Source organism: Canis lupus, chromosome 1 (genome assembly GCF_003254725.2).
Source record: "Canis lupus dingo isolate Sandy chromosome 1, ASM325472v2, whole genome shotgun sequence".
NCBI classification, from domain to species: Eukaryota; Metazoa; Chordata; class Mammalia; order Carnivora; family Canidae; genus Canis; species Canis lupus.
Genome location: NC_064243.1, coordinates 13,763,298 through 13,789,933, shown reverse-complemented (window position 1 = coordinate 13,789,933; position 26,636 = coordinate 13,763,298). Strand labels below are relative to the sequence as shown.

General features: G+C 48.0%; 1 protein-coding gene and 1 long non-coding RNA gene across 2 annotated transcripts in view; both read right to left on the bottom strand.

Annotated features, from left to right (window-relative positions):
* Positions 1-1,847: 1,847 nt before the first annotated feature.
* Positions 1,848-6,444, bottom strand: LOC118352750 (uncharacterized). The gene is made up of 3 exons (XR_004810402.2): positions 6,277-6,444; positions 5,755-5,980; positions 1,848-3,257 (listed from the first exon to the last, which is right to left on the bottom strand). It is a non-coding gene; the product is annotated as an uncharacterized LOC118352750 (long non-coding RNA).
* A 16,722-nt stretch (positions 6,445-23,166) lies between these two features.
* BCL2 (BCL2 apoptosis regulator) overlaps positions 23,167-26,636 on the bottom strand; it is a 169,943-nt gene continuing 166,473 nt past the window's right edge. The window contains exon 3 of the mRNA XM_049112174.1: positions 23,167-26,177. Within this exon, the coding sequence (XP_048968131.1) occupies positions 26,043-26,177 (135 nt within the window). The 3' untranslated portion in view covers positions 23,167-26,042. The remainder of the gene's footprint in view (positions 26,178-26,636) is intronic.

Here is a 26,636-nt window from a genome sequence, read left to right as displayed (position 1 = left end):
GGGAAGGGTAACGTCACAGACGTTTGGTGCCTGCCACTCAACCTGGAGCCAGCCACTCATGGATGTGATGGCTCTTCTGGCTTCTGCCTCTGACAACATTCAGTGAAAGTTGGTGACTTGGTTGGTATTTCAGACAAAGAAATGAGGGCATGGATTGGAAACAGGGCTTTAAAGCTTGAAGAATGGCAGCTTTATGTCAAAATCCCAACGAAAATAGTTCTCAGCCCCCCCTACCCCTTTGTTAAGGCAACAGGAGAGTCAAAATCCAAAATTCTGTATAACTCCTCTCAAGTAAAACTCTAACAACAACTGATAAATGGCACAGTTTACGTTATTCTTGGCAACGCTCAGGTCTCAGGTGACACTAAGAGTGACTACATAGATATATACACAATGAAGTCAGCTTATAATTCATTTCCGTTAGGTTTACTAACTTAACTGCACAGGGGTTAAAAGCTCCTGCAAGACTGGGGATACCACAAGCAAGTCGATGAGGACGTATGACACAATGAGACACAAAGTGCTAATTTCCTTAATATACAAAGAGCTCTTACAATTGAATAAAAAGATAAGTTAACCCAATAATAGGCTTTCACATACGTTACAAATATTTTAATCTGCTGTGACATTTATTCTTTGATTATATTATTTTGCAATGTTCACAGGCTTGTATTTTATGTGCTTAAATCTGTATGTCTTTCTATCACGGTTTTGCTTGGAAAGGCATGCCTCACTCTGAAAAACCATCTATTTGATTCTGGATTTAGGTGGGCATTAATTTCCGATCCATCTGTAGAATTTCTGGTGGGTGGTTAACCATAAAAATAGACTCACATTTTCCAAAATAACTAGCCAGTTGTTCTAGCTTCATATTTATTGAGTGGTCCTTTCTTTCCCCGCGGATGTATACTGTAACCTTTATCATATATTAAATGCTTATGTGTGCTAAAAATAAAAAGTAATTTCGGTAGAGTGCCATGAATTAATCGGAGGCGTTTGCAGAGGTGGTGTTTGCAACATGTGGATGTCCTTCCTTTCCCCTCTGCCCTACCCTCTTCCTCCCCAGAGACCAAAAACAGAGGGAAGGAAGCCAGGGGAACATTAAACAAAGTCTGCTGCTCTGGATAATGTCTATGAAGAAAACGAGCAGGCTGAGGTTTTATGATTTACACTCACTGCTTCGAGAACCCCGCGAGAGGACACTAGCTGCCATGCACTGGGCCCTCACTCCACCCCGGGCACTGTTCTAGCGCTCACCACTCCATCCTCATGACCACCCAGGACGTGGGTGCTATAAGCATCACCCCGATGTTAGAGCTGAGGCACCAGGCCCAGAGATGTCGTCACTTTGCCCCAAATCATTTGGAAGGACAATGGCCTTAAGTGGGATCAAGCCAGCCAATCAACAAAGGTGATAGGATCATTCCCTTCTTCAAAGCCCTTCCTCTCCACAAAGCCAAGTGTCAATAACAAACACTCGGAGGACGGTCCCTGCAGATGGGACACGGGGAAGCAGTGCTATCATGTGGCCACGAGCCTGAGATATAAACTGATCAAGGCAGGTGAATTCTATCTTCTGAGAAAAGTAGACCGCCACTCACTTCTAGGTACTCATTTCACTCCTGCCTTTTTCACGGCAACAGTTCTCCTTTCCAGGAAAGCTAAGAAGGAGGCTTTTCATCTAGTTTTTTTTTGTTTGTTTTGTTTTTTTTGTATATTTTTTTATTGAAGTTCGATTTGCCAACATACAGCATAACACCCAGTGCTCATCCCGTCAAGTGCCCCCCTCGGTGCCTGTCACCCAGTCACCCCGTCCCCCCACCCACCTCCCCTTCCACTACCCCTTGTTCATTTCCCGGAGTTAGGAGTCTCTCATGTGCTGTCTCCCTCACTGATTTTTCCCACTCATTTTCTCTCCTTTTCCCTTTAATCCCTTTCACTAATTTTTTATATGCCCCGAATGAATGAGACCATATGTTTGTCCTTCTCTGATTGACTTACTTCACTCAGCATAATACCCTCCAGTTCTATCCACGTCCAAGCAGATGGTGGGTATTTGTCGTTTCTAATGGCTGAGGAATATTCCATCGTGTACATAGACCACATCTTCTTTAGCCAGTCATCTGTGGAGGGGCACCGAGGCTCCTTCCACAGTTCAGCTGTTGTGGACATTGCTGTTGTGAACATCAGGGTGCAGGTGTCTCGGTCGTTCACTGCATCTGGATCTTTGGGGTAAATCCCCAGCAGTGCAATTGCTGGGTCAAGAGTAGCTCTATTTTTAACTCTTTGAGGAACCTCCATGCAGTTTTCCGGGGTGGCTGCACCAGTTCACATTCCCACCAACAGGGCCCCGGACCCCAGGGCTTTTCTTCTAGTTAACTGGCTTAGGAAGGCAGGGCCAAAACCTTTCTACCACAAGATCCCAAAGTAGTGGGGAGAATTCTGGACCTGAATCTTTGGAGATGAGCGGCCTCTGGGTGTTTTCATTATTTATAGTCCATTACTGAGTCGCCAGACCTTCACTGAGTGTCTTAATGGGCCAGCAAGGTGCCGGGCAGGGGGGCACATGGTAAAGCGGTGATGGAGTCCCCAGGCCGTGACAGTGCCACGTGGTGCATGCTGCGATGGCACGAGGGGCTTCTGCGGGGGGCCGTGGGGGCACCTGCTCCTTTCTCTGAAATGGGGCTCTGTTTACCTGACTTCAGAAGCAGCAGACACTGGATTTGAATCAGACCCCAGGACTTGTGGATTCCTGGGCACGCTCTCTGACTCGCCATCTGCACGAGCATGCCCTATCCCGCGGCCTTCCCTGGAACCTGGGAACTCCGACCGAGCTCCGCGTTTCTCTGCAGGCTGCTGCAAGCACCAAGTGTATGTGAATGTCTTCCGCAGTGTGAAAGTTGCTGTATTGATACGTTTTCCTATTGCAAACAAGAAATACCGTCGATCCATTCGGCCTTGCTTTCCGGTGGTGGTTGTGTGCGTGTGTTTGGTTGTTGTTGTTGTTTACCATCTTGGTGCGAAGGAACCGGTGTGGCTGGTCCCGACTCGCCTGGCCAGCTGGCTCCAAGTCAGAAAGACACACTCCCTCCTTCTCATGCCTCGCAATCACTTCCAACTCCCTCTTGAGGAATGGGCTGCTTTATTTTTTTGTCAGTTCAAACCACATCCTGCCCATTTCCACCTTCCAGAAGACAGCTCGTGACACTGGTGGTTTTAAGATGCGGCAGGCTTCTTGGTGAGGAGATAGCAGACGCCTTTTCACAGAAGTGAAAATAATTCATCCAGTGGTTAACATGTCAGGTCTGGGCACTGAGTCTACCCCCCACCTCCAACTTGATCCGATTCCCTGATTTGGAGAGTGAATTGCTATTCAGCGTTCTTGCACTATCTTGACTCTGATAGCTTTCTGGCTAAAACTGAGCATGAGGCAGGCGACAGAGGGGCCACCATGAAAAGGCTGCACGCCATCCGTCCAGGGGCCTGAAATGGGTTGATGGCGAAAGCAAAGACCACAGTAGTTGGAAGGAACCTCACTGAGGTTTTAATCACTTTGCAGGTGAGGGAAAGTCCTCATTTTACCACTGAGGAAACTGAGTCCAGGGAGGGTCAGCACTTTGACCAAGGAGACAGAACCAGTTAGAGAGAGAGCTTGGACTGGTACCTGCATCTTGGAGACCCTGGCTTGACGGTCTGAACCCATGCATGCAACTTAAGGATTACTGGCATCACTGAAATTGGTGACTTTGACCCTGTGAATGGGATGGGTCCCAGGACACATCTCACAGCCGAAAGCTGTTGGTTAACAGTGAGGACAGCCACCACCAAATAGTATAAGACGCCTAGGCTCCGGCCACCAGGCAGGCAGGGGCACCAAATGAAATGTTTTTGAAAGAATGTGGCACTTGAAGAAAGAGAAAAAGCAGGAGAGGGAGGAGATGCAGAGGCATTATTATTTAAATAATCATTATTAGAAAATCATAACTCATTGGAATCTTTAAACCGATGGAATCATTTTTGTTTTTAAGCCCACGATGGCAGACACTACAATCTTTCTGCTTTTCATGGCGAATCGAGAGAAAGTGATAGATGGTAGAGCCGTGGCCTAAGGCAGCTGAAGGAATGAGACTCGTGCTGCCAGAGGAGTCAAGATTTGGTACCAGCCTGAGTGGGGGGTGATCCGAATGTGCACGAAGTCCAGTGGGTGCACTGGACCTGTCTCTGTGCCTCTTCTGGGAGGGCTTGGAAAGGCAAGGGCAGCCTTGACTGTAGGAAGAGGCATGTTTCAAAGACATCTCCCCCAGAGACTTCTGACCTTGGACAATGTTTATGGCCAGGTCGAGGGCACCCCTTATCTTTCAAGGGTACAAGGAGGTTTGTAAATGGTTGACCTATTAACTCAGCTTGGGTTTTCGGTGGGAAGCCAAGGCCTGAATGACACACTAATGTGGGGGTGTGCACCCGGGGCAGCTCTGGGGGGCCCTTGGCTCCATGCTGTGGGCCTACAGTTCACAGCCTGTGCCACAGCCTCCCTGGAGGTGGAGGGGGGCTGGGTTGGCAGTGGAGCCCGATGCCTGGATAGGGAAAGACCATAAGGTGGAGGGTGCCTTTTGAGCAAAACAGCCAGCACCTGGAAGAGGCCATCCCAGACCTGTCCCAGCTCACAGTGGAAGCTGGATGTGGCCCCGCAGTGGGGCGGTTTAACTGACAGCCCAGACAAGAGGGCTGGGCTGGGCACAGCTTGTACCGACAACCCCTGTGCCAACTTGGGGGAGGAGATGAGACTTTTCCGACCTCTATGGTCAAAAACGAATTTCCTTTATGGCTGTCCCCTCACCATCTCCTGTATATCCTCTATTTTTAGTTCTCAAGTTGGTTTTAAGTGTGTGTGTGTGTGTGTGTGTGTGTGTGTGTAGGACAGTAGATGATTTTCCTTTCACACATTCAAGCCTCAGCCTGGTGTCTGGCTTCCTTTCCTGGTTCAAGCTGTGCTGGGGGCTATGGTTCACAGAGCCAGAGCCGGGCAACCACAGCTCCCAGGGCTACTGCTCACCCTGGGCCAGGGTCAGCCAACCACAGGTCCCAGGGCTACTGTTCATGGCAGGCCAGGGCCAGGCAACCACAGGTCTCAGGGCTACTGCTCACTATGGGCCAGGGCCAGGCAAACACAGGTCCCAGGGCTACTGTTAACCATGAGTTAGGGTCCAGCAACCACAGGTCCCAGGGCTACTGTTCATGACAGGCCAGAGCCAGGCAATCACAGATCCCAGGGCTACTGCTCACCATGGGCCAGGGTCAGCCAACCACAGGTCCCAGGGCTCCTACTCACCATAGGCCAGGGCTGGGCAACGACAGAACCCAGAGCTATTGTTCACCATGGGCCAGGGTCAGTCAACCACAGGTCCCAGGGCTACTGCTCACCATGGGCCAGGGCTGGGCAACCACAGGTCCCAGGGCTGCTGCTCACCCAATCATAGGTCCCAGGGCTACTGTTCATGGCAGGCCAGGGCCGGGCAAACACAGGTCCAGGATACAGGTTCCAGGGGGGACGACCCCAGCCAGGAGGCAAACAGTGAATTCAGCGCGGGGGCACGTCCAGTGCACTCATGGAGCTTTCTGCTCCCTGGAGAAGGCATATCCTCTCTGACAGCCGAGCCCCAGGCTCCTAGCCACCAGTTCTCCAGCATGGCCCTCACCCTGCGCGGAAGCTCTCCCCGCGTTAAAGCCTCCAGCCTTCCCCTCCCAGGAGCTCACCTGCACCCGCCCCGCAGCCCCCGCGCACACTCCGTCCCGAGCCACGGCTCCATTTAGTGCATCTCCATCACCGCCATCCGGTCATCCGAGTGGCGGCAAGTGGGACACCGCCGGAGCTGCGACGCCAGGGAACCGTGCTCCCGAGTGGCTCTGCGGCCCAGGCACCGCAGGTCCTTGTGAAATTCCGGGCGGGGGTAAAGCCCGGCTGGGAGCGCAGTGCTAGGACCTAAGGCTCAAGAAAAAGACAAAGAGTAAGGGGACAAACAGAGGCTCAAATACCGAGACAAGGAAGGCAGCCGACCACCCACAGCTTGCACAGGTGCCACCCCCAGACCTGGGCTCCCTCTACTCAGTCTGTGGCCCTGGAGCCAAGGGACCCCAAGCCAGAGCCCAGGAGAGCCAGCAGCAGACCAGCCGAGGCAGGGGGCTGCCCCCCAGGCCCCCCAGGCCCTCCCCCAGCCGGTGTGGAGGGCAATGCCCGGCTCGGGGGGACCCAGGCCTGCAGCCCCTCTGGGCTCCCACCTGGGTGCCAGCCAATCGCCCGGATTCCTGTTCTGCGCGCGAGTGTTTCGGGGTCGTTGGCGGTCGGGACACCGCCCCCCGGCTGGCCTCCGGGCTCTTCTCTGCATGTGTAATTCCCCAGCACCCCCGCACCCCCGCAATGAGCGTCCTGGGCTGCCCGCCTCTCCCCTCCTGTGTGACCACCGCTTGCTCCCCAAGGATTTGAAACTGTCGTCTGTGACGGAGACAGTAAGTGTCCGCAGTTTATCTGCTGCGCCTGATTCCAGGAATTAAAGAGGGGGAGGAAAGGTCAAGGGAGAGAGTGCTGATAACCAGAGTTCCGTGGTAACCTATAAAAGGATTCCTGGAAACGAGGCTTCGGCCTGGGACTGGTCAAGAAGAACAAAGTCTCCTTCCTTGGTCTCAGTTCCCCTTATCATTCTGGTGCCTTTTTTCTGTTTTGCATTGTTCCTGGCTCCTCTTTGGGCGTCGCGCCTCCCCTGCTTCTCCACTCCTGGGGCTGCTCCCGACGCCCACATGGCCCAACGGGGGCTTTCTCACCCGGGCCCGCCCGGGAAACCACGGCTTGCTGTCCCCACGCTGTGGGCAAGTAGATGAACATCTGCTGTGTAAAAAGATCCTCCTGGGGTATGGCCGGGGTTGGGGGGGCGAAGACTCTTCATTTCAAATTAGCTCAGCTGTAATGAAGAGGCGCTGACAGACAGATAAGGAAATCCCTGCTTTTTTTTTTTTTTGTTTAGCCTTCCAGTTTATACTGGGCAGGGTTGTCTGCACCGAGGATAAAGTTAGGAAGGAGGAAGGTGTCACAGGTGGGGATGGGGACTTGGTGTGTGACACTTGCATGCATGTGCATGTGTGTGTGGCAGGCGTGTGCGTACACATGTGTGCACGGGGGTAGTAGGTGCGTGCATGCATGAATATTTTAGGAAGAGGGGGAAGAGTCCCCCAGTCCAAAGTTGCTGGAGAGGGCTGGAGTCAATCATTCCAGAAGATGTAGGTTAGTGACCAGGAGGAGAGAGGAGGGAAGAGAGGACATGGTCCCTTTGAGTTGGAGAACAGGACTGAGAACAAGAACCTGAAAACCTTTGTGCTTTGACCAAAACCTCATTCAGGAACGCCCCTTTGCAACCTTGGGGTCCCAGTTGGGTGGGTCAGAAGAATCAGGAACTTCTCTGAGTGTGGGCAAACCTAAGCCCACATCAGCAGAACCGTGGCAGCAGCTTAGGGAGACCCCTGGCAGGGAGGAGCAGAATCTCCCCACTTCCCTCGGGTCAGGGCCGGCGGTTGGGAGGTCCAGCGGAACCCCGAAATGATGAAAATCTTCCATTGGTGACTCCTCTTTGCTATCACCTGGTAAGCATTTTCTAAGCAGAGCAAGATAGTACACAGAGAAGACAGCAGAGGTCAAGGCTGCTGAACCAAGGCCTGGGCCTGACGTGTGGAGAACGGGAGGCACGCAGGAGAGACCCCCGGGTCTTCAGCCAGATGGTCCCTGTGCTGCAGGATGGGGAGAACGGGTCCCCGACATCAGGGCAGGGCTTCAAGGGCCAGGAGCTGACAGGATGAGGGGTTCACACGCTGCATCCTCAGCACCTCCTAAGGTGGAGTTTCTAGAACACCTCCTGGCCACGTTCTGTCCATGCCTGCTTTCCTTTTTCCCCCGTGTGACAGGAGAGGGTAGGGATGCTGGGAGCAGAGGGTTGGGAATGTGCTGGCTGAATCAAGTCTGCTGGGCTTATTTCCGATCCCCTGGATTCTTGCGTTCAGGGCTCCTTCTAGCGCCCCTCCTCCCGGGGCCGCACCTAGTGCTCTGCAGGGAGACGGTGTTCACCAAGTATGTTGATGATGACCCCGTGAGTCAACTGGCTGATGTTCCTTCCAGTATTTGGGATGTAAAAAGGAGCAGGTCTGTGAGGGTTTTTTCCCTCCTATGATATGTCATCAAGGTCAGGTTGCAAAAGTTACAGTAAAATGAAAATTAGTGGGGCTTGCTAGGGGGCAGGAGGAGTATATGCTAGGTTCATCCTACGGCGAGCACGTGACCCGGTCAGCTCCCCATCCCTGTAGAGAGGTGGGGGAGGAACCACGCAGATGGTAGGATGAGGCCCCACTCCCAAGAGTTTGCAGTCTCACTGGGGCACCGGGTGGATGGAAACATGAGAGGACAACCGAGGCCAGGCAAGCGGGAGGAGCCCAGGACAGGGGATTGCTGCGTACCCGTCTTCAGGCCAAGGTTCCCGCAGGAGGGGAGAATGAGTTGGGCCCAGAAGGATGGATACAGTCCAGGTAATGGAAGAGGGAGGGAAGGGTTCTAGAAGGGATATGTGTGTCTCTGTGTGTGAGTGTGAGTACGTCTGTCAGAATAAACCCAAAGGTGGAAGTAGGATTAGCAGGGGATATACGGCTCAGAAGAATGGTTAACAATTCTGGGGCTTCCCATGTTCCAGGCCACGATTACATGTTTTTTTTTCCACACGTTTACATGTGTTATCTCCCCAACGCACCTCGTCCTTACAACAGCCCCGAGATTTTATTCTGTTCATTTTGCAGATGAGAAAACCGATGTTCAGAGGCTTAGGCCACAGCGTCCATGAGGGAAAGAAACAGAATTCAAACTCACAAATATCTCCAAACCCTTGTTCTTTTGTGGGTTTTTTTTTTTTTTTTTGCTTTCAAAGTTTTAATTTTTTAGAAATTTAATTTCTGTATAGTTTTAAATTTTTGAATCCCATATCGTTAACATACGGTGTACTATTAGTTTCAGGTGAATAGTGTAGTGATCCAACACGCCCCTACATCACCCGGTGCTCGTGACAAGTGCGCTTCCCTAACCCCATCACCCATTCCCCCCACCCTTACCCACCCACCAGCCCTCTGGTAACCCTCAGTTTGTTCTCTACAGTCAAGAGTCTGTTTCTTGGGTCAAACTCTTGTTCTTAATCACACTTCTCACGGGACCTGCCTGATGGAGGTTGATAGAGGAGTTGAGTGGGAACATAGTGGTAGATGGCGGGGGGGTGAGTGTCATCGTTGAAACTCTCGGGGTGGGGCACCTGGGTGGCTCAGGGGTTGAGCGTCTGCCTTTGGCTCAGGGCATGATCCCGGGGTCCTGGGACCGAGTCCCTCATCAGCACCCCCCCAACCCCCCGGGGAGCCTGCTTCTCCCTCTGCCTGTGTCTCTGCCTCTCTCTCTCTCTCTCTGTGTCTCATGAATAAAAAATAAAATCTTAAAAGAAAGCAGCTCTCAGAAGGGAGGCAGAAGTGTCACTGCAGGAAGTCCTAGGGAGACTTGGTTGGTCTCGACTGCTGCGGGATGTGCAGAAAGGGGTTCTAAACAGAACACAAGAGCAGGTGGGGTTTACTGGAAGATGCTAGAGAGCAGAGAGAGTTCTTAGGAGGGGGCATCGTGGGCCTGGCTGAGGTGGGGGGTGGCAAGAGGGAGGACAGATGGCAGGGAGGGCATCTCAGCGCCAGAGGGAACCCGGCACAAGAGGCCTGGGGCGGAGGGGCGTCCCTGGAGAGGTGTCACTGGGCACAGGGGTGAAGCTCTCAGGGGAGGGCAGCGCCCTGTCCCACTCAAAGGAGAATCTGCCCCAGGTTGAGTTTCTGGAGCAATGCGCTGAGCGAAATAAAGGTTCTTGCTGTGGAACTTCTCATAGCTTTTGACGTGTCTATGCCATCGATAGGCCAACGTGACTCCGCGAGAGGGAACCGTAGCATATGGTATTTCTCAAACCTATTTGGCAATGAGACCCCAGTTCTACAGAGCGCCTCCTGGAGCTGGTGTTCCGCAGCACACTCTTTGGGAAACGTGGCGGTGGTGGCCAACCACGCGAAACGTGGGTCATGAGCTAACTTGGAAACGTGGGTGCAGAGCCGAGGCTCTCGTTTCACCGGCCCATGGAGGTCGCTCGTTGGTTTTGTTTTCCTGATCTTGCTTTGGCATCTTCTAGAAGCCGGGATTTCTTCCCCAGAGTCTCCTGCCGAGGGGAGCCTGCGGCCAGAGGTGGGCTCCCCTCCGCGGCGGCCCTTCCTGGCCTCCAGAGGCTGGGACGACCTTGCCAAGCCTAGGGAGCACCCTGCCCTGCCCTCCCCGCACCTGCCCACCTGCATACCTGTGCACCTGCTGGGAGCCAGGCTCTGTCCCAATAGCCCTGCCTCGGGGGAAGACAACCGCCTTGGGGCAGGCAGGGGAGGGGGGGCGGCTATGGCCAGATTGGAGTAAAAAACAGTAATATGACTTATTTGCCATAGAAGAGAATTCAGAACAGGAAGGACCCTGGACTCCATCCAGGTGGTGTTAGTTACAAAGGAAGCAAAAGAACCGCCGGAGAAGGTGTCCCTGGTGGGCTGGTTCGCAGCCCTTGGGGATCGAGATGGTGAGATGGGGGTATTTGGGGAGGAGGACACATCTGTGGGTAGCATAGTGCCCCCAGGCGTGTCCCCACTGGGGTGGCAGGATCGGCTCCAGGGAGGACCTAGCCGCATGGGCGTCTAGAGACCAGAACTTCTAACCCCAGTCCAGCCACCGATGGGCTAGCTGACCCCAGGGCAAAACACTTTGTGTGGTTTCCTCATTTGGAAAGGAGGAAAAAAAAAGAGAGAGAGATAAAATCTGATCTACCTCTCAGAGGTTTGGGGTGCTTTCTGTTTTGCTTTTTGTGAAGAGCAACTAATAAAAATGATACCAAACTCCTCTGAAAATAAATACAGGCTCTATGCATTTCTAGCAATAATAGCCAAGTATTCTCATTGGGATCGTGGCTCAATTTACCACGATAAAATCACCGGTAAATTTCTAAAAAGTTACTCCTTTGTGCACATACCTTCTCCATAGCAAATGGTTTTTCTGTTTGGGGAAAGTTAAAGGACACTCCAAGTCATTCATGTGGGGGTTTATGTATTTCTCTCCCCAGCTGAATAGAACTCTCTCCAGGTTTCCAATTTGGTCATATTTCAGAAATGGCTGAACTTTCAGATGCTGAACTCTCGCTCACTGAGAGTGGATTTAGAAAAAATAATGAGATTAGCAGATAAGTAAACAAACATTTTAATTGAGACTCAAGCTGTAGAAGTACTTTGGGCAGTATGGAATTACATGTTTCCATATTCTTTGTTGGTCTGCATGAAACCCAAACCCAGAAGGTTATATTAAACATAATCGCCTAGCTCCACGGGGCCCTGGAAAGAGTTTTTAATGTGGCGATTTAAAGGCCGGTGATTGTACAAAACACAATGGCACGAATGAGCGTGTCCCTTGCTTTTTGTTTCTTTCAGGGAATAAATCAGCTCTGGGAGAGGGTAGAAGAAGACCACATTTCAGATCCCCCCCCACCCGCCACCTCCACCCCCCAAAAGGGAAAATACCTTGATGGACCTCATTGATCCCCTAAGAAAGGTGGATTTGAATCCAACATGGAATGGGGGCTTAATGAAGGTTTTATGTTGTGAGAACCTGGACTCTGGCCCCCAGGAGTGCTTCTAAGTTGAAAACTTTCCTGCATTTGATTTATTTTTCTGGTGTGTACTTAATACATTGTCCATAGACTCCCATCTTAAGAGCTTTCTGATTGATTGGCGGCAGGGAGCCAGCTCTCTTATCTACCTGGACGGAGTTCCCGCTTTCTCTCCAGAAACCCAAGACATCCAGGAAAGGGGGAAGGAATCATAGAAGACGTTGCTCTGTTTTCTCCCCAGATGCCATGCTGCTAGTGACTTGTACCTGCAAGTGCTCAGCCACTCCCTCTCTCCTTTCTCCTTTGAATTCTAAGTCGTCTTGAGGATCATAAAGCAGGCGTGTGGTTTACTGGGCTCCACAGACTTCCCTTCCTCTCCTAGCTGCGAGTGTCTGAGAGTTGGGGATCCCCGGGCGGCTCAGCGGGTTAGCATCTGCCTTCTGCCCAGGGTGTGATCCTGGAGTCCCGGGATCGAGTCCCACTTCAGGCTCCCTGCATGGAGCCTGCTTCTCTCTCTGCCTGTATCTCTGTCTCTCTGTCTCTCTCTCTCTGTCTCTCTTGAATAAATGAATAAAATCTTAAAAAAAAAAAAAAGTGCCTGAGAGCACCTGTAGCAGAAGAGCAGCTGTCCACAGTAGCAGTGGGCCAGCTGTGGACCCAAGGCCCACTCAGACCTAGAACATCAGCCTCTACTTCACTTTTCATTTTCCTTAGAGCTGCCCTGTCTGACCATTGCCGCCTGCCACATGGGACTGTTTAAATGTAAAATGAAATTAAAGATTTACTTCTTTTGCCACACTAGCCACATTTCAGATGCTCAGCGTGGCTACTGTATCAGGCGGTGCGCACACAGAACACTTCCATCATCCTGGGAAGTTCTGGTGGACTGCACCGTCTCAGAGATGACCCAGCCAGGACCTTCACTTTTGTCGCATTTGAAGAAAATAAGACCCACAAAGGTAAATGACGTTTTCGAGGATCTCCAGGGATTTGTGAAAACATAATTCTTGGCTGTTTTGGAATCCTGCAGGGTGTCCTTCATCTTAAACTTTATTTTGGAAAGAAATTTTCTATGTTGAATGCATATTTGAGTTTTTGCAAGGGAAATAATCTAATGTAACAACGGTCTTGACGGATAAGAACGCTGATTCTTTTGGGAGATGCTCCATATGGTAGTCAACTGTGTTTACATTAAACCCAATTTTTAGTCACTTTCAAAAGAAAGAGGAAGACTGGACTAATTTTTGGAGAAACATTGCCGTATTTCTTCCTCACCCTGGACTGTGCTAGTAATAATCGTTATGCTTCTAAAGACACTTGGGAAACTGGAATCAATTGCACAAGAAGGCCAACAGCTGAGCTGTGCCCTGGAGCCCTAGGACCTATCACTGTAACATCCAGCATCCTTGGTCATCAGGCTGCGAAGACAGCGGTACAGGCTCACCGCACATGTGTCCGCAAAGACAGCCACCAGGAGCCAAGACAGACAATAACTGTCTCCCTCACTCAACCGTGTCCAGGATTTATGCAGTGCTTCATGCAAGATCTCACCGGGGGCCAGAATTCACCCTGGGTGGGAGGGCTCAGGCCTTGCTGAGCTGCAGAAAACAAATGCAAAGAGCCCTAGAACATTAAAGATGGGGAATTCAGAACTCGGGGACTCTTGCAAAAGTTCCCCCAAAGGAGAGGACCAGAAATTTCCTCTGGTTTCACCCATAGGGTGAGAGATACCCTTCCTATGAGGCTTCCCTGTATACAGTGTGCCCAAGTAGAGATCAAAGGGAATTCTGGACAATAGTTTTAAGTTATTAATTAAGTGAAATTGATCTGCAATTATTCTAACAAACGGCCCATGGTATAGAGAGAAGATAAAAGAATCTGGGCTCACCGGGGTCTTTATTAATGTCCTCTTTATAATGAGTACCTCTCCTTTCATTCCTCCAAGCCCTTGTCCATCCGTACATGATAAAGAAATACAAGGGAAAGAGCAGAGCATTCCCTCTTGGCACAGTGGCATGAAGACCACATGGGCATGGAGTACCCATCAAATACTACAGGTCTGACCAGTAAGGCCCAGAGCCCAGAAGGTCCAAGAATTAGCACACTCAATAATGACATTCTGCTATCTTTTTAATTCCACCCTGTTTGGCTGAGCAAGGGCTCCCTGAGCTTTCTTACAGTCAAGAGCAGGGGCTGAAGGGGGGCAGGAGGTCAGGCCTTTGTGCAGAGCCAAGAAGAGTATCTTCCTCCTCCCAAGGTGAATCCCCCTCCTGCCTGGACTCAACCTGCAGATGGGCCGGGCAAGTTCCCAGAGCAGGTCCTCTGGTCCACAGCACCCTGACTACCCGGGGTTGGCATGTTCACATCTTCCCTGTGTGACCCCTGCAGGCTCTGACGACAGAACCAGGGAAGAATTTTAAGCGGGGTCAGAGTGGAAGTGAGGTGGTGCACAGAGAATGCCCAGAGAGCAAGATGAAGTGAAACCAGAGCGAGCCACTGGGCTGTGGCTGTGGAAGTGAAGCTGAACGTTACAGAGGGGCCTCCCCGGCCACCAGAACTTGTCCCTGCAGATGATGGTCTTTCAGAACACTGGGCTTCTGGACCAAGACATGTGGATGGCTAGAAAGCTGAGTGTGCTGGCTGGTGGCGATGGGGCCGACGTGCCTGGGTGAGTGCAGGGGAGAAGGTTGCAGCTTACACATGTGACAACGTGCAGAGAGTATGGCCCCAAGGGCATTGCTGGTGAACTCAGAAAGGGAAGTTGGATGGAGGTGGAAAACTCAAACCTCAGCTCCACTACCACGAACTATGAGGCTTTGTGAAGATAAATGAACCTCAGTTTATCTACTGAGGTCAGCTGAATAATGCCCCCCACCAAAGATGTGCACATCCTAATCTCCAGAACTGTGACCGTGTCACTTTACACAGTACAGTGGACTTTGCAGATGTCATTTAGTTAATGATCTTGAGATGGAGAGACTATCCTGGATGTCCGGGTGGGCACAGTGCAGGTAGGGTTCTATGAGGGGGACACAGGAGCGCCAAAGCAAGAGTCAGAGTGAGGTGTTGAGGGAAGCGGAGGTTGGAGTGATGTGAGGGAGGGGCCGTGAGACCAAGGATTTGGGCGCCTCTAGAAGCTGGAAAAGGCAAGGAACCAGAGTCTCCCGAGAGCCTCCAGAGGAGCACGGCACTGATGACACCTTGGTTTTGCCCAGTGGGACCTATAAATGCAAACTAACGGTACCCACCTCATAGGACAGCTGGAACAGGTTAAATGAGGCAGTGTATCCAGTAAATGTTGAGTGGCTTTTTCATGAGTTTTTTGAAAATTATATGATCACAGCCAGGATTGGCTACCAAGTCTATCTTAAATTCTCTCCGCTCCATTGTCCTAAAGACAACTTGGGACAGTTGGAAGTGGGTACAGCTCTTTCAAAGAAACTATGGGAAGCATTTTAGAATTGTTGAGCCTAAGGAGATACTTTAACTCCTTTACCTCAGAAAGCTCTGGAGTCCCAGGGTCACCTTTGGGTGAGCTGTCACACAGATCTCTGAAGTCTTGCATTCCAGCCCTGCACAGCCATGTCCTGGGTGGTGTTGGCAGGACCACAAGTGTACCCTAGACACTCTTCCGGTGATGTGGCAGGGGAGATGGGAAGTGTCACCAAGCTGTGTGGGTGTGAAGTGGGTGAGGCCTCAGATGTCATTAATGAAAGGCTGGGCAGCTGCCAGGGTGTTGGATAACTCTGGTGACTTCATGTGATCATTTCCTGATCACTTGTGTTGATTGCCTCGTAGACTCCTGCCATCTTCCCTGGCTTTGTTTTGCATCACGAGACTGAATATATAAATGGACAGTGGCCAGACCACGTATAAACATCAAACTTTGACCCACAATCAGCAACCAGCCCAGGAAACCAGCCCATAACCAGGAACCAGGCCAGGACGTTCTTTATAAATCACACTGTAGGAAGTCAGACTCGTGTCTCTAGTAACAATCCAGGAAACCAAACAATGACTCCTGAAACAATTGGCCCCAGATGGCCAGGACCTGATTCATAACTGTCAGCTTCCCTAATCTTTGTCCCCATCTTCAACTTAGGACCGGCCACTGAAAGCCAAATATGCTCCCCAACTGATCACATAGGATGCTCACTTCTAGTTGGCCCTCCTATGGCTTCCCTGTGCCAACAACCTCCAATCAGGGAATACCCAAAGCCTTCCCTTTTGTCACTGTAAAGCTCTCCCTCTTCCCGCCTTTGATTCTCTGCCAAACGCAAGTGATGGTGGCTGACTTCCTTGCTATATATAGCGGGCTCTGAATAAATAGCCTTTGCTTGTTCTCATTTGGTTGGTCTTTGTTTATCTCCACACATCATACAACTGGCGAGTGTGGATTTTGGGGTGAGATCATGCCACAGAGATCATGTCCCTCCTGGACAAGGGCAGACTGGCCACATGTGATTGGCTCAGAGTGACAACTGTGGCCTCATGGAACCCAAGACCCCTCTCGGTTTCTGTCTTTGTGGAGCATACGTGGCTTCCCCAGGAGCAGGAGGTGGGTGTGATGGAGTAGTGACTAAGTCCTGTTTGCACTTGAATTAGTTATGGTACCACTGGGTGGAACACAAAAGAAGTAATTAGTGAAGGCAAGTGGGAAAAGTCCAAAATTGGAATTTTGTTTTTAAGTAACACTTGGGAGAGAACAATTTAGGAATGAAGACAACATATTTCCCTAGTCCCCTGCACACGGCTCTCATTTTAAAGAGAACAATGAGAAGGTGGGTTTTAAGTGGTGCCATAGGGAATGTTAGAAGCTAATGTTACTAATCTAAAAGCTATCAGGGCAAGGAAATATCCAGGTGGTTATGGGACAGAGATATTGCAGGAACTCTCTACAGACATCTCAGATTGTTGGTTTTTGAAAATAAGGTCCATGGGCAATGTTCTCTGCAGTGTCATTGTCAAGATTGTTCCTAAGTTTATAGCTAGGTGTTATCAAGATGGATTCTCATGATGTGTACCTGGCTCCAAGGACCACAGTTGATTATTACCTCAGGGGTCATTTATCATCCTGTGTGTGTGTGTGTGTGTAAATAAAATAAAAATGAAAAGTTAAGGTTTGGTAATGATTAAGAAAATTGTTGACATTGTGGTTAATTACAGGAATTTGCTTCTTTGATTCAGTCTCCTAATTTTTTTTTCAGTTTCTTAATTTAAAAGGCTACCCCGTCTTTGGAGATATTGTGGGTTTATTGTTTTCTGTGGCTGCACAGCTTTTAATGGTTTGGAATAATAAATAGTTCTTTTCCATTTCACATGCCATCACGACCCTCACAGCCACCATTTTGATCTCTGTCCCCCACTGCCCCAGGAGGCTGGTAGGACACAGGAGAACAAATGCGACCCTCTGTTGAATGGAGGAGAGGCTTAAGACTCAAAGAGACAAAACGCTTTACCCAAGCTTATGCTTTCTTCGCAAACCAGAATTTGGGCCCTGACACCAAGCATTCAAGACCCGCCAGTAGGGCTTGCAGTACTCTCATTGAGCACAACGCAATCTAGTTTCCCCTTTCAGCGGACAGCTGGTATTTCAAAAGCAAGAACCCTTTTAGGGAAGTCTGGAAAGGAAGAGTTGAGGGAGTTGGAGAGAGAGATGCTTTCCAGCCTCAGCAACTTAGTTAGCAAGGGGAGGTAGGCCAAGGAGGCAAGAGAGGAAGGCGATTCGCAGGCAGTGTCGTGTGTGAGCTGTAGGAAGCTGTAGGTGGGGCGCAGAGCTGTGCTGCTCCAGCCACATGTGGCTTCGGGCACCTGAAATGTGGCCACTTCCAACTGAGAGGCACTCCAACTGTCCCTTCCACACCGATTCCCGAGACTGCATATTAATAAGGAATGGCAATGACCTCTGTGGTTTTTCTATGGATTATATGTTGACATGATGTATTGGGTTAAGCAGAATATATTATTAAAATTCATTTCGTGTATTATTTTAATTTTTAATGTGACGACTAGAAAATGAAAAATCACATCTGTGGCTCAAGTTTGATTCCTATTGACCAGCCCCAGTCCAGAAGCTTCCCCTTTGGATGAGATAGTCACTTGGTAGGTGAGGGTAAGTGGGGCCAGGAGCCCAGCTGTGAGGAAAACAGGACAGAGGACAGCTGGTCCTCCGTGCCCTTGGGAACAGGGCCCTTCTTACGCAAGACATTAAAGAAACAGCAAGAGTTCCATGTGACAATTTCAAAGGAAACGTTTTCGTTTCTGCAACCTCGTTCTTTCCTAAACTCCGCCCAAGGCAAAATGGATTATTGCTTCCTGGAAATGGAACCAGGGGACTTGAAAGTGTTTCATATTAAAAACAGAAAAGCCCAAGAAGAAGAAAAATAATTACATTTCTAAAAGCTTTTAGAACAAATGCTTGCTTGTGAGAAATAATTTTCCTATAAATATTTTATTCCTTTTCTTGCTTTTGTTCCCCAGCTGAGGAGTTCCACATGGATATAGGAGGTGATGTTCCCCTTGGGAGAGAAGATCAAAGCGAGTCTGGGTCTACTTTCCACTGCATTTGACGTAGTCTCTGCCCGCTTGCCTGAGACGAAATGGTCCCAAAACTTTGGAAAAACACAGAAAGAATGCAGAGAAAAATCCATAGCTACATAAGCATGGAAGCCAGTTGTTTCAGAGAAAGATCCAAGGCTTGGCTAGAACGAGAGAAATGCTTATTGTTTGTCACTGGGAACCAGCCCCTAAACAATCCATTTTGAAAAACAACACTTAGTAATGCAAAAATAGCAAGTTACTCCTGACTGATGAGAAAGATGCGTCCAGAAAACAAGGAGCCTATTAAATGGGATTTGATAAATACTTTTTTTAAAAGAAAAAAAAAATCCACCCAACAGGCAAGACAGGAGCATGAGGTTCCCTGGGTCTAACGACTGGGTCTTGATCATTCCTAAAGCCTAGAGCCCAGCCCCGCACCTGTGCTTGGAGGGGAGTGCCACAAATGTTTGTCGGATTCCTGGATCCTTTCATCAACCCATCCAAAGGGCATCCAGTGGATGCACCAAGGCGCTTAACCTGGCACACTGGGAAATGATAACGCCACTGAGAGGAAAGGAGAAGCTAGGGAGAGACCTAGTCTTGGGACTAGATTATCAATTAGATTTGGTTGATGTGTGGAGGGGACAGGAAATATCCAGTGGCCCGAGGACAGCAGGTGGCTGGAAAGACCTTGACCAAGGTTATCTTTGATGATCAGCAGCATCAAGTCAGCTCTTAGGGAATCCTCACCATACTTGCTGCAACCCTTCCTGGGTGGGTCCATGCAGGGCTCTCTCTGTATTTTGCTGTCTTTGCGTTCAGGGGCCTGACCTGCAGCAAGGGTAGACTGCTTCTACTGCTGGGAGACAACTCACCAGGGTTTTCTTGGGTTTCTGCTCCTGCGGCAAGCCAAGTTCCAGGCTTCCCGAGACTGTTTGTATAGCAAAGACAGACACGGTTGGTGCCTTCCTCCAGAGCAAAGGACAGACGTGCTAAGGGCTCATTAGAAATGACTTGAGTTGCCTAAATTCCTAAACTCAGAGTTCCTCTCCTGCATCACAACCCATGATGGGTGCAGATGTCTTCTGGTCCTTTTCACAAAGTCCTGTGGGAATTGGTGCCTGGGGACAAGGCTCAAAAATGCTGGTATTCTGGCTACAAGTGTTGCGAGTAATACTGTGTCCTTTGTCTCTGGCTCAGGAATCTCATGTTTTCAACCAGCATCCATGAAATGGGGGCCGGCGGACTTGTCAGCTCTCAAGTAGGGGGGCGGGATCTCAGGCTCGTCAGAGTTTTTGACGCTCCCTCTCAGAGATTCTTACTCTGGGTCCAGGGAGGAGCTATAGGAGACCCTCAAAGGAGACCGAATTTAAAGGCAACTCAGAGAGTTCCTCTTTTCAGGGAGTAAGAACAGAGGGAAGAAAAGAACAGGGCCTGATTGCTTTGGGGTATGCCTTTCATTATGGATGTGGGCTCAGATCTTCCTGCAGCATAAATTAAGGGTGGTATAGGAGCAGCAACCATAACATGCAGAGAATGGAGTGGGGGGGGGGGGAATGAGGCTGCAAGGATATTTTTTAATGCAAAACAACCCCCCCCAAATAAGGAATTTTAACATAAATTTGCAACAAAAAATATATATTTAAAATTGATTAGCCTCTCATACTTTTTTACAACAAAAGTAAGCCAGTGCATTTAAATGAGTTTTTGTGACCTTAAGGCTTTATTATTATTATTTTTTGCTCCTGGAATGAATACTGATTGCAATTATTACTTTACTATCCTTTTACCTACTTCCTTGGTGCTGACCGAAAGAGTTACTTCAATTTAAAAGCCCCACCGGGTCCTGGAGGGAGGGAGTGTATCTTCTGCTCCTCCTCTGACCCCCTTTCCGCTGTGAGCTCTCAGTAGAGCCCAGAGGACGTGCTGAGAGGTGTCTTCTGACAAGTTGCTGGTGTGCCACTAAAAGAAGTTTTAAAGACAAGTTCCACCCTCACGCATGTTTCAGTTGACATTTAATTTTTAAAATTGAAATGTAAACAGTTGCAGAGGGTTTAATTTCCAATGTGCTGTTAAGAGTAGGAGAAAGAAAACTGTCCCAAAATGGTTTATGGAAGAACATTTTTGTATGATGTAATTTACAGTCCCTTCCGTGAAATAATTATGATTCCTGATAAAATGCTTGAGTAATTTCCAGATAGACTTGGATGGGATTAAGAAATCCTGAGAAGTTAGGGTCCCCTACTCAGCTATCTTAAAACACATCAATCAGACTTTGGTCATTTTTTTTTTTTTTTTTTTGGTTATGGCACATTTCTTTCTTCTTTAGAGGTCCCATCCAAGAGGAATCCCTGATTTGAAGCCAATTTGAAATAGAATTTTGACACATACTTATGAAAAGCTTGCCTGAAAAGTTATTTTAACAATTGACATTGAAAAATAAATTTAGTTATAGAATTGAAATCCAAATACCATAACGATTTGATACTCATCATCTACATGAAAAAAATATGGGGACAAGTTATTTTTTTTGACATCTAGAAATTTTACATTGTCCTTTTCTCTCCAAAATTCATATTTCTACCCTCCATTTTATCCTAATGTGATATTTGTCTTTTTCTTTTTTTTTTTTTTTTTGAGAGGGAGGGAGAGAGCGAGAGGGAGAGAGAGGAGGAGCAGTGGGAGAGGGAGAGAGAATCTTAAGCAAGCTCCACGCCCAGCACAGAGCCTGACACAGGGCTTGATCTCACTACCCTGAGATCATGACTTGAGCTGAAATCAGTCAGACACTTAACCGACTGAGCCACCCAGGTGCCCCTAGCAATGTGATAGGTCTTAAAACTAAAAGTTTAAAATTAAATAACTGCTCATTATTTTCTACTACCAAAGGCAGTCCATGAATTTTTGTGATACAGACTTTACTTTTTTTGTTCCTGGGTTGAGTAATTGTTATTATTATTGTTTTCCAATCGTTAAAGGTGTGCAAATATGTTACACATTTTGATGATTATTAAATATAAAAAATAATTTCAATGGAAATACATCTCAGATGAATGGGCCTGGATTATTCCCTTCCACTTCCCCCAGGGTTTTGGTTTTATTTTTCTGGGGTTGTCCTTATGAATTGGTACAATACCGTTCATACTCCATTGGTTTTCTTCATGCCCAGTGAGATGCATATATCACAGTTGTCCAAAGCCTGTCCTATGAGCACAGTCATGAACAGAGTGATTCTGGGTAAGGAGAAGGGACTTATATTACCACTTAACCCAATTCAGTTTCACATTTTTTTCTGTATTCTGCATAATAAATATTTAGAAACAGATGTCCCTACCAACCAGAAGTTTTCATTAAGTCTCCTGTTGGTTAAAACTGCTAATTTGTCATTTAAACAGCCATTAGATATATCCACACTTGAAATATATACCATTGATGGTAAATGTTTAAAAGAGAGCTGGGGAGTGCCTGGGTGGCTCAGTTGATTAAGCATCCAACTCTTAATTTCAGCCCAGGTCATGATCTCAGGGTTGTGAGATGGAGCCCCCACTGGGCTCCGTGCTGGGTGTGAAGCTTGGTTAAGATTTTTTCTCTCTCTCTCGTTCTCTCTCCCCTTCTCTTAAAAAAATAAAATAAAATAAAGGTAGCTTAAAAAAAAAAAAAGGGAGAGAGCAGTGGACTTTGACGTTCTGATATCTCTAGAATCTATGCATATACTGCAGAACTTAAAAATATTTCTTGTTTATTGCAGAAGTTTCTTCACAGAGGCATCACCCTGACCCTTGTAAACGTCTCGCTTGCTTCCATGTCATACCCCACAGTCCTGGCTATTCTGAAAACCTCCTAATCCAGTCTTGGGAACGTTTCGCTCCTCTGAAAATTCTTCCTCCCTCCCATCCCCGCAACAAATGTCCTTTGTCCCGTAATAATTAAAAAAAAAAAAATCCTTGAAGGATCCAAATTGAATAACAATAAAGATCTGATTGGAACCTTCATAAGGCTGACAATGTAGAATTGTATTTCTTAAAAAAGTGTGTAACCACATTTGTCTGGGTTGCAAAAGACACCACAGAATAAGATCAGAATAGAATTTCAACTGACTCCCTAATTTCCTTAGAATGGCTTGTATTTCAAGCTCTTCCTGTTTTTTTCTGATAGAGAAGGTGTACATTACTAACTATAACTGATAAGAAAGTATAAAAACAGCCCCTGCCCTAAAAGTACAATTGAAATTAGCATTTAAGTTCACTTTTATAAATTAGTCATTTTAGCCTAAGTTTAATTACAGCCTAGACTGCTTATTTACGTTTAAACCGGATTATTATAACTCCTTTTGATTTATAATCACTTCCTAATTTCCCATATTGGGCCAGGACTAGGTCCTCGGATGATAAACAATCAACAGTTACTAATGAAACAGAAGTCATATCTAAATGGAAGGTCATATCTGAAGATGCAGAGATAAGTAGGTTGGGGCAGAAGACGTTGGGGCTGTTTGCTTGAACTATACAGCAAGGTGCTTCCTTCATTTGAAATGTGACTTGACTTCAAACCTTAAACCTACAAGAATTTTCAGCCACTGCCAAATCTGAGATGAACTGTGTGCTGTGGAGCATGTCATTTGTCATTCGACCTCTTTCAGCTTGCCTTGTGCAGTGAGAGCTTGGGAGTACCAAGGTGGTTCCTGGGTGCTTTGCTCCTTGTGGCTCTTTAGAGCTCTTGACCCCCATTTGGAAAATGCCTGTATTCTATTTAACCCCGACCTTGGCCAACACATACACCACGCTGACAGCAAATGCAGGCGTGAATCCCTTCTTAACACGGAAGAGGTAGGAATGCTTCTCTGTTGCGTCTGATCGCAAAATAACCGACACATTGAAAGACAAGAGAAAAAAAGTGACTAGTTGAGGTTTTTATATATGTTCATTGCTTCTAACATGTTTTTAAGAACAAGAAAAATGCAACATCAACTACTCTTAGAGCGAGTGGAGCCACCATACTGTACAGTTTTGGGGTCAGGCGGCCAGGCACATTTATCATTAAAACCAGGTAACAATACCCCACAGCAAAAGAAAACCAGCCGGAAGTTAGCCCCCATGACCTTTTTTTTTTTTTTTTATATATATACACATTTTTTAGAATACTCTGCCTTTGAACAATACAAACAATAACAACAACAACAAAAGACAAACAGGCTTTATATTAAAAATGTCTCTGTTCTTCATTGTTACTTCTAAAGCAGCTTGGAGGACTTTGCCACTTGGAGTGTACTGCAAATTGACTCCACTAAAATGATCTTGGTAGGGTAGCAGCACAGGATTTGATATTCTATACTCATCATTTTTGACAATGTAAACCTTTCATAAAATAGTATTTCGCTTAAAAATGAGAATCATTCAAAGGTCTGATCATTCTGTTCCCTGAGGCCTGCCAGGGAGGTCTGGCTTCATACCATGGGGTTCCTGCTTCTTGGGGTGGGGCACAGGCGCCCCCACATTTCAGGAAGAATATGAAGGAGAGCCACGAAAGGGCCCCGTGGAAAGACGGCAGGAGTGCTCTAGATGGGTTTCTGTCAAAACAGACCACACAGAGCAACCCTCTGAAGGTCAAACCATCATGGCCAGAATTTAATCCCCTGGTCATTTCCCATCTGGATTTTCAACGGAATGAATCTCATGGGTTTAACCAAACATGTATGTCAGCCTAAATAATGCGTTAGATTCTGATTTGCCCAGGGACTGGTAAACCTTCACGGAACAAGGTCAAAGGGACAACAGCTACATCCTTCACAATAAACAATTCTGTTGACGTGGAAATGCACATAACTCGGTTGAAGCAAAGCTCCACAGTGGCCAGTATGCTCCAGGGTTTTCAGGTAGCCGAGACCCGGGGCTTATCTCACCTTCTCAGAAATGCTTTTAAAGAATTGAGACAAAAATCCCAAATAGAAAAATGAAAATTTTTGCTAACGAATAGTGTAGAGGCCATTAACTAAATACAATTTTTAAAAAATGCTGAGATGCATGTATCTTTTCTTAAAGCAGCTTTCAAAATATCAACCACAGCATTAAACATTGAACATAGTACATTCCAAAGTTAATACAGATAAATGGTATATAATGCAATAATGCCACAGTTATTCCATGAATGTCTCAAAGCTGATTCTAAGCTTGAAAACAGTATTTTCTAGTTTATTCGCTGGCGATTTCACTTCTTTACTACTTCTCTAGAGTTTCCACCACTGATTTTTTTTTGTGTGTGTTTTTTCTTTTTTAATGCCCCAGGATGTACAGAGAATTCCCACATTCCACACCTGGAACTCCCCCCCACCCCCTGTCAGGTTTTCCAAAAAACAAAACCAAAAAAACCCCAACCTACAATGACAAAGTAATGTTTTGCATCGTTAATTCCGTAGACATAGGTCAGTTAATCCACGACACCTCATTTCAACGCTTCCTTTAGGATTTAGGACTTTCCCCAAAGTCATTTAGAGCCTCGCTCTCAGTTGCGCAGCCAGCACGCACGCGCCGCGGCCACACGGCGCCCACAGGCCGCAGCGTTCCCTCCTGGTGGCCGCGGAGCCACCTCCCTCTGCAGGGAAGGGCGCACAGCCTCTGTTTCCTGCCCTCCACAGTGATAAACGTCTTAAGAGCCCTGGCTTCCAGGTTCCGCGCTCCACGAGGCAAGGGGCCCGGCCGGAGGGCCCAGGCCTACGACTGTTCTTTCTGGACAGTGGGGTTCTGAGCTCTGTCACCTTCCAGACATTCCGAGAGCACGCTGCTCTGTTGAAGACCCTGCGAGCAGGCCCGCGAGTGCCCAGGCTCAGTTCCAGGACGAGGCCTCCGAACGGGGCAAGACTGTGGCCTCTTCGGGAAACGCAGGCACTTGTGGCGGCCTGATGCTTCTGGATAAGTCACCAAGACGTTCGCCTCCTCGCATTCTGGAGGACTCTGCTTCATACACAGACAGAGCCAGTACTGGGGGGGGGGGAGGGGGTGGATCCAAAATGTATGAATATACACATCAGGGCTTAAGGTACTGGATGCTATTGGATAAATTGCTAAAATGCTTCTCGGCACAATTGGTAGCTTAAAAAAATACTTTCCTATGGTTTCACGGCTTTTCCCCATCACTGTCCTTCGGTGTGGAAATCTTGGCGGAGGATACCAAGTCCATCTGAAGTTCCCCAGTTTTTTCTTCCAACCGGGTATGTACCATGTGAGCCATATGCTGTCTTTTCTTCAGGCCAGGGAAGGATGGACTTCCCACCGACCGCCTTCCCTCTCTTCGTATCGCAGCCCCCAGGGCGAATCAACGCAAGGAAAATGAACACCTTCTTCCTAAACTCCAGCAGCCAGACACCCGGCTTCTGGAACAGTCAAGTCCTTTGTCAGTTTGTTTGCTCTTCAGATGGTGAGTCAGTCCAGCCAACAACATGGAAAACAAATCCGTGTTTATAGGCACAGGAGATCCAGGTGGAGCTGCACAGGCTTGGCAATTCGTGGTAGGGTTTCCAAAGACAGGAGGTTCGATGGGACTGTCTTAAATAAATAAATCTTTTTTTTTTTTCTTGATAATGTAAAAAATAAATGGTATTTCCCTTTGGCAGTAAATAGCTGATTCGACGCTGAGCCTGAAAGCTGTTTTTGTTTTGTTTTATGTTTCGTTTTTAAGAGACCACAGCTTCGTTTCATGGTACATCACTGGCAATGCATATATTTCTACTGCTTTAGTGAACCTTTTGCATATTTGTTTGTGGCAGGCCTACTGACTTCACTTATGGCCCAGATAGGCACCCAGGGTGATGCAAGCTCCCACCAGGGCCAGACTGAGCAGCGCCTTCAGAGACAGCCAGGAGAAGTCAAACAGAGGCTGCATGGTGGGGCCGTACAGTTCCACAAAGGCATCCTGCAGGGGCAGAGACGGGGAGAAAAAAAAAAAAAAGAGAGAGAATTAGAGAGAGAACACGGGATGCCAGCGTTCGGAGAGAGCAGCATCCGGCCTGAGGACCAGACGTGGGGAAAAGTAAAACACTCTTTTGGGGCAGTGAATCAGACCCACTTTTTAAATTCTCATTCCAGAAGTATTCACGGGATCCTATTAACGGGCCAGGTACTGCAGAGACACAGCGGTGAGCAAAGGAGATGAAAAGTTCCTACTTCACCAAGCTTTTATCTACTTGTGGGCCATAGACGGTAAACAAAATAAGTGTATCAGAGAGTGTGCTATCAGATAGCTAAGTGCCAAGGAGAAAAAGAAAACAACAAAGGCAGAAATATTGGAGGCTTCGCAATTTTAGCTAGCATAACCATTCCTAAAATAACAACCAAGTATGGAACGCTTACTATCTGCCAGGCGCTTGTAATA